Source organism: Drosophila subobscura, chromosome A, assembly GCF_008121235.1.
Source record: "Drosophila subobscura isolate 14011-0131.10 chromosome A, UCBerk_Dsub_1.0, whole genome shotgun sequence".
NCBI lineage: Eukaryota > Metazoa > Arthropoda > Insecta > Diptera > Drosophilidae > Drosophila > Drosophila subobscura.
The window spans coordinates 21,680,246-21,686,575 of NC_048530.1; the positions used below are offsets into that span (position 1 = coordinate 21,680,246).

The 6,330-nt window shown below is 49.6% G+C and overlaps 2 protein-coding genes across 2 annotated transcripts; one reads left to right on the plus strand and one right to left on the minus strand.

The window, feature by feature from the left end:
• Positions 1 to 1,279: 1,279 nt before the first annotated feature.
• Positions 1,280 to 2,433, minus strand: LOC117890607 (ras-related protein Rab-21). The gene is made up of 2 exons (XM_034795550.1): positions 2,262 to 2,433; positions 1,280 to 2,168 (listed from the first exon to the last, which is right to left on the minus strand). The coding sequence occupies exons 1-2, from the start codon at positions 2,323 to 2,325 to the stop codon at positions 1,558 to 1,560; spliced, it is 675 nt and encodes a 224-aa protein (XP_034651441.1). The 5' UTR covers positions 2,326 to 2,433; the 3' UTR covers positions 1,280 to 1,557.
• A 1,017-nt stretch (positions 2,434 to 3,450) lies between these two features.
• Positions 3,451 to 5,317, plus strand: LOC117890568 (alpha-(1,3)-fucosyltransferase C). The gene is made up of 2 exons (XM_034795505.1): positions 3,451 to 4,474; positions 4,530 to 5,317. Exons 1-2 carry the CDS (start codon positions 3,687 to 3,689, stop codon positions 4,963 to 4,965), a joined length of 1,224 nt encoding a protein of 407 aa, XP_034651396.1. The 5' UTR covers positions 3,451 to 3,686; the 3' UTR covers positions 4,966 to 5,317.
• The last annotated feature ends 1,013 nt before the right edge of the window (positions 5,318 to 6,330 follow it).

Sequence of the window (6,330 nt, forward strand, 5' to 3'; positions counted from 1 at the left end):
ACGACGACGACAACAACACCACGGCCCCACAGTACCCACAGCACAGCCTCTCCGTTGCCAAAGAGAGTGAAGCGTGAGAGAGAGAGTGAGAGCAGGGACGCGAGAGCGCAGCTGCTGGAGAGAACAAAGCGAAAGCAGTGCATAGTACGGTGGGGGAACGAACGGTGGTTGTCAAACACAATTGAACCGGGATTCATAACTACGCACTTGACCGTGTTCCGGACTTGTGCTTTGTTCTCCCATTTGAAGACTGGATAATGTGTGTCATCCCTTTGAGCATTGTCTCCTACCATTCCTTGCTGTATAACTTGCTAAGATATATTTCAATGATGTATTTCAGGCACCTATAAACAGTTTAGATAGCATTTACATCTCTCGAGCCCATTGTGCTCTGGCGGTGTTTCTTGGGAGCGGGAGGGGGACCTGTGAGCGTGTGAAAAGTGTCACTGCGTTGTGATGCCTCAATTGTGACTCGTTTGTGGAGCATGCATCGAGAGTAATAGAACGACCCGGACCGAGCCGAACCGGTAACAACAGAAGTGCGCAGCCTCCCCTCCCCAATCACATCTGCGTTTCGCCCTGGGATGCCCCTCTGGCTGTGCTGGAATTCGCGTACATCAAGGGAATTAGAGAGAATAAACAAAGGCGAAAGAGAGACAGTGAGATATATGTAGTGAGAGTGGAAAGGGTTCTCCGTTCTCCGCCTGAACCCTTTTCAGAAAGCGTGTCAGTGCGTCTCATTGTTGGGCCTTGGAGCCTGCGTAATAAGGAAATCGAATGAGGATATTCAGCCAGAACTGCCAACTATGTTGAAATGAAACGAAACTGCCATTTTGCATAGGGATTCCTATTACTTCCAATTAAGCCATAAAAAACCGCGACAAATTTCAGTTTTTATTCTTATTGCACTGCTTTTACATACAACTCTGAAGAAATTTAAAGGTCTACTCGCATTTAATATTAATTTACAATCACAAATATGTTTTTTACACATTGAAATCTGTACTCTTTTAAATATAACGGACCAGCGAGCAGTTTCATGCTTGCACACAGTGGTGGGCGACGGAGCGCTGAACAGCTGCACTGAGTGCTTACAGTGGCGGGCGAAGCAGTGTGCACAGCTGGCAGCACACTCCTGATAAAGATTTCAATTCAAGCAAAATTTCACCAGCAGCTGATGATTTTGGAGTGGGGAGTGGTTTCTTATCACACTAATATAATGCAGATAAGTGCTAGTACAAGATATTTTATTGCTTGACGCAAACAAAGAGCGAAATTAAATTTCCGAAATCCTAAGCAGGTTTTCGTGGAATCATAGCAGAACAATTTTTAATGGTTAGTCTAGGGATGAGGGTTAAAGGGGGGATTACAACAAATAAAGATCATCAGGGACCACTTAAACAAAACATAATTTGGTAACATAATCATATATACGTAATTATATATATATATCTATATAGTATATACAGACAAACATCGGCTACAGATCTACTGGTACATTATATATTATCACAATGGACGGCGCTGGGCTAGCCGGACCCCCGCAACCTGCAGCTCCTAGATGCCGCAGCAGGAACGTTGACCGGTTCCAGTGCCGTCACTCTGCTCTCCGTCCGACACACTGACGGCATCGTCTGCATCTAGGGCCTGCAGCCGCAAGGGGCTTGCGGGCTCAGTCTCCCGCTCCCGCTGGCTGAGCCGCTCCAGCATCAGATGGGTGAGCAGCTCAAAGATCTCGGCCACGCCCTCGTTCTCCTTGGCGGACGCCTCTAAGTACTGGGCGCCCACCGTCTGGGCGTAATGGAAGGCATCCGCATAGCCGATGGCCCGCTGCTCCTCCAGGTCAGTCTTGTTGCCCACGATGATGAGGGAGATCTCGGTGCCGCGCATCTGCTTCAGCTCGCGCACCCACGACTTGACCTTCTGGAAGGAGTCATGATCGGTGATGTCGTACACCAGCAGCGCTCCGTCCGAGCCCCGGTAGTAGATGGGGCCCAGCGCATGGAAGCGCTCCTGCCCGGCGGTGTCCCAGATGTTCAGCTGCGCCCGCCGCTCGTCCGGCAGCGTCACCTTCTTGGTCACAAACGAAGCCTGCAGCGTACTCAGGTGCTGTGGGTTGAACTTGTCCTCCATGTAGCGCAGCACCAGCGACGTCTTGCCGACGCAGCCTGCAAGAATCGTAGTTGCATTAACATGTACATTGGATCGAATGTCCAAGAAGTGCCCTAGAGCAGGTGCAAGTGTCGGATTCCAAGACTCACCTTCGCCCAGCAGCACCGCCTTGAAGTTCAGGGTGGGACCGCTCCTGCTCCTACGCGAGCTCATTTTTCTTCCACTCGTTGGCCTGTCTTTTCTCGAATTTCGTTTCCAATTTTCAGTTTAGTTTGTCATTTGTCATGAGGAGGTTGAAATCAGTGTGACGATAAAGTATACTGTCAGACCCTCAAAAATATACCAAAATATAGCTTCTCACTTCAAAAATATACCGTAAATATGAGGACATTGAATTGATACTTAGATATACCGATATATACTTTTTGTTGATAGTATATGTGTAGGTGATAGTTTTTTTGGACTGCGAAAATATTAGTATCGGTATTTTTGTTCGATATGCGGAACCTATCTGCGTGTTACGACTGGACCGACCATAAACCACACTGTAAATTCGGTGAACCAACAAAACACCAAACGATTAGCAATGTATCAATACGTGGGTGCTTTCGTACTAAGCCGGTATTTAGCCATAAGACCATTATCGACTCGCGACGTAAAGATAGCTAGTTTTGTGCGATATATATCGATATACCGATATCCGAGCAACACACACGCCCGCCAGCGACGGATTTCCAATTCCCATTTGTTTACCTTTTGGAGTGCCTCCCGCGTAATTGGCAGCCGGCGATGGGAACTAATTCATAATTAATTATAGACACATTCGAAGGCTAATGATGGTGCTGTCAGCATTGGGAGGACTGTCGCTAGGACCCGCGGTAAGTGCGCAATCAAAGTGGAGCAGAAATTGTGTAATTTGCCCCATTCATGACAATCAACCATTAACTTGAATTCCTTGCAGGACTGCAGCAGTGTGGCTCTGTCCATTAAAGTAATTGGCAGAGATTGCTCCACAATGGCGGGCCTCCAGTCTTTGCCTTGTCCACTTCCCAGGGGACGGCTGGGGCAAGTGTTTGCTTTCCCAGGCAAACACTTGGAAGATTGGAGGCCATTTCCACAGGTGGGTTACGGTTGCACACCTCCCATGCTGATTCGGTGCTGCAATCCGTTGGATAATTTCATTTGTTCCGCAGCACTGGGAGAGCCATGAGGCAAGTGCTGCTTCTGCTGAGGACGCTTCTCGTCAACGGATTCGTGGCGCTGTTCACCCTGCTCACCCGCGTGCTGCAGGCAGCCCTCAATCTCTGGCACTCGCTGGCCCTCTAATCGTCTAACGCTCATTCAATGGAAGGAGACGCCGAAATGTGCTCGATAAGGGCTGCCCGCCTACCTGCCGCCCGACGTGTGAGTTCTCCACTTATCGGCAAAGCAATCAATACTACTTACCTTATCGCCCTCGCACCTCGCACCCTGGCGTGGCAGCGGACGGCAGAAGGCGGGGGAACGCCGATAATAGCGGCGGAGGAACGCTAACGCGTTGCTTTATCTGGAGACCCAACTAATGCCAATTGTCAATGGCTGTTCTTTCGGGTCGGTTCGTCAATGGGCGTCGCCGCCCGACCCTGCTGCTGTTGCTGCTGCTGCTGGCGGTCTTCCTCCTTGGCAGCCTGCTGGCGCTGCACAAGCTAAACCACTCGCCGCTGATCCATCAGTATGACATCCTGCAGGAGTACCTGGAGAGCAATCCCCCGAAAGGCTCGCGAACGCGCACCATTCTGCTGTGGAGCAGCTTCTTCGGGGACTCGCGCTGGGGCCTGCCCGCAGACTCGCTGGGGCCGCAGGAGCTGCGCGAGGATCTGCACTGTCCCGTGTACCAGTGCGAGGTGACCAACAGCCACGACTTCCTGCCCCACCTGGATATGTACGACGCCATTGTGTTTCACGTGGCCGAGTCGTTCCCCTTTCTGCGGCCGGTGCCCTCGCGGCGCAGTCCTCACCAGGCGTATGTGTTTGCCCTGATGGAGTCGGCGGGCGAGACCAAGCACCGGCTGAGCGACGAGGGTGGATTCTACAACCTCACCATGACCAATCGCCTCGATTCGGATGTGGTGTGGCCCTACGGCCAGCTGCAGGACATCGAAACGGGTGCTGTGGTGGCCCCCAGTGCCCAGGTCCACTGGCGCCAGCCGCCAACGAAGGGCGAAGGGAACGACACCAGCGCATCGCGGCTGTGGCGGAGCAAGACCAAAATGGCCGCCTGGTTTGTGTCCCACTGCAAGACGCTGTCCCGCCGCGAAAACCTAACTGCGGCGCTGCAGGAGCATATCGAGGTGGATGTCTACGGCAAATGCGGGCCCCTCAGGTGAGTCGGCAGCCCATCCCATGAAGTCTAATTAACGCTCTGCTACGTCTTATAGCTGTACCCGCGGCGATTCTCACTGCGATGAGATGCTGGACACCGACTACATGTTCTATCTGGCCTTTGAGAACTCGCTGTGCGAGGACTATGTGACGGAGAAGCTCTATGGGGTGCTGGAGCGGCACATCATACCCGTGGTGTTTGGCGGGGCCGACTACACGCGCTTCCTGCCACCACACTCCTACATCGATGCGAATCGCTTCGACAGCGCCCTCGAGCTGGCGGAGCACATGCGTTTCGTGGCCAACGATATGGAGGAGTACACCAGCTACTTCTGGTGGCGCGAGCACTACCGCCTGGTCAGCGTGTCCCCCTTCTGCGACCTGTGCGCCCGGCTGCACTCGTCCGCCCAGCGGCACAGGTCCCAGGTGTATGGCGACATCGAGTCCTGGTGGTTCAACAGCTGCCGATTCAAGACAAACATTCAGTTCTGAGTTGGCGCACGAGAAGGAAAAGGACGGCGCGAGGCGACAAGCGCACGCGGAAGAGCGGGATGGCAGACATGCGACTATTTGCATACGTTATGGGAAAACCTTTTCCTTTGTTCCTGGCCAACCTAACATTCGTCAATACTATTTGTGTGTCAACGCTGGAAACGACCAAAGAGAGATAAGATATGCGAGGAGGGGGCTTCGACTACGATTTGACATTATCGCCGCCTAATGCAGCACTGACTCATTCACATTCACATCCACAATCACAACTACAACTAGAACTACAATCCACCAAAAAGCGTCACATCATAAGCCTCGAGCGGCGATAAAATCACCAACACACAAACAGACGGCACCTTTGTGTAAGTTTCATTTATTTCTTTTTTCTTTTTGCTATGTAGACACACTGCCATCATTATTTACACCAACTTCCAGCTGTACCCCGCATTAATATTCTTTCCTAATTAGCTTAACTTAGTCCATAAGGATAATCTGTACAGCAACTCAAGTTGGTAGCCCTAGGGACAGTCTGCGGTGGTTGTTTTTAGACAAGTTTATAATTAATATCCATCATGTGGCAGCATACATTGAATTGTCTACCATAAGGGCACATTCATTTGCGGTAGGTTTGTTTATTTTTGCAAATTTGTATTAGCTGTAGGGTTTGCAACAAATTGTGTTGTCTTTCAGGTCTTTCTTGAACCTTCTCAAGTTGATTCCCCAGCTAATGAAACACTGGAGCTAAAGCACTGATAAGCTCCATATACATTTTTGATTCTGCCCTCCTCTATTTACTTTATTAATTTATTCTTGTCAGAAAGTTTTCTCGCCTTAAATTGTTCACAGTATTTTCTCTGGAATTAGGTTTTGTTTTGGTTTTGATGTAAACGCATTCAACTAGTTAAAGCGTCTTAAGTATAACATATTTTAGTTTATTTTAAAGTATTTAATGGCTCAATTTTGTATACTAAATATTTGAAAAATGTCTAAAAATAATCCAGTGTGTTGCAGTTTCCATTCTACGTGCACTCGGCACTATCTTAGACTGGTCTGCTGTTGAAAGTTTCCTGTAGGAAGATCTCCTTCAGCGCAGAACCCTTACCAGACGCCAGACTAACCGCGAGATGTGCATTGGGATTTAAATGGGAGGTATTCCGAGTGATTTGCGTTGCATATGTGGTGTGGATTGTATAGCTGTCTTGTGGGCATAGTTTTAGTCTTCATCATCATTTCCACTGTCGCCCTGCCGGCTCCTTTTTATAACCAAAACGCTTACTGTATTTGTACATTTGGTTGTCTACTTTTTTGGAAATGTTAGGAATTGCTTTTCCCAAATTAAAAGTTGTACATAGTGGAGTTGCGTTG

Excerpts from the sequence above, each read along its gene's own strand:
- LOC117890607 (XM_034795550.1), bottom strand. The coding sequence starts at position 2,325 with ATGAGCTCGCGTAGGAGCAGGAGCGGTCCCACCCTGAACTTCAAGGCG. Across the intron at positions 2,169-2,261 it reads GGCGGTGCTGCTGGGCGAAG|GCTGCGTCGGCAAGACGTCG; the intron begins GTGAGTCTTGGA and ends CGATTCTTGCAG.
- LOC117890568 (XM_034795505.1), top strand. The coding sequence starts at position 3,687 with ATGGCTGTTCTTTCGGGTCGGTTCGTCAATGGGCGTCGCCGCCCGACC. Across the intron at positions 4,475-4,529 it reads GGCAAATGCGGGCCCCTCAG|CTGTACCCGCGGCGATTCTC; the intron begins GTGAGTCGGCAG and ends TACGTCTTATAG.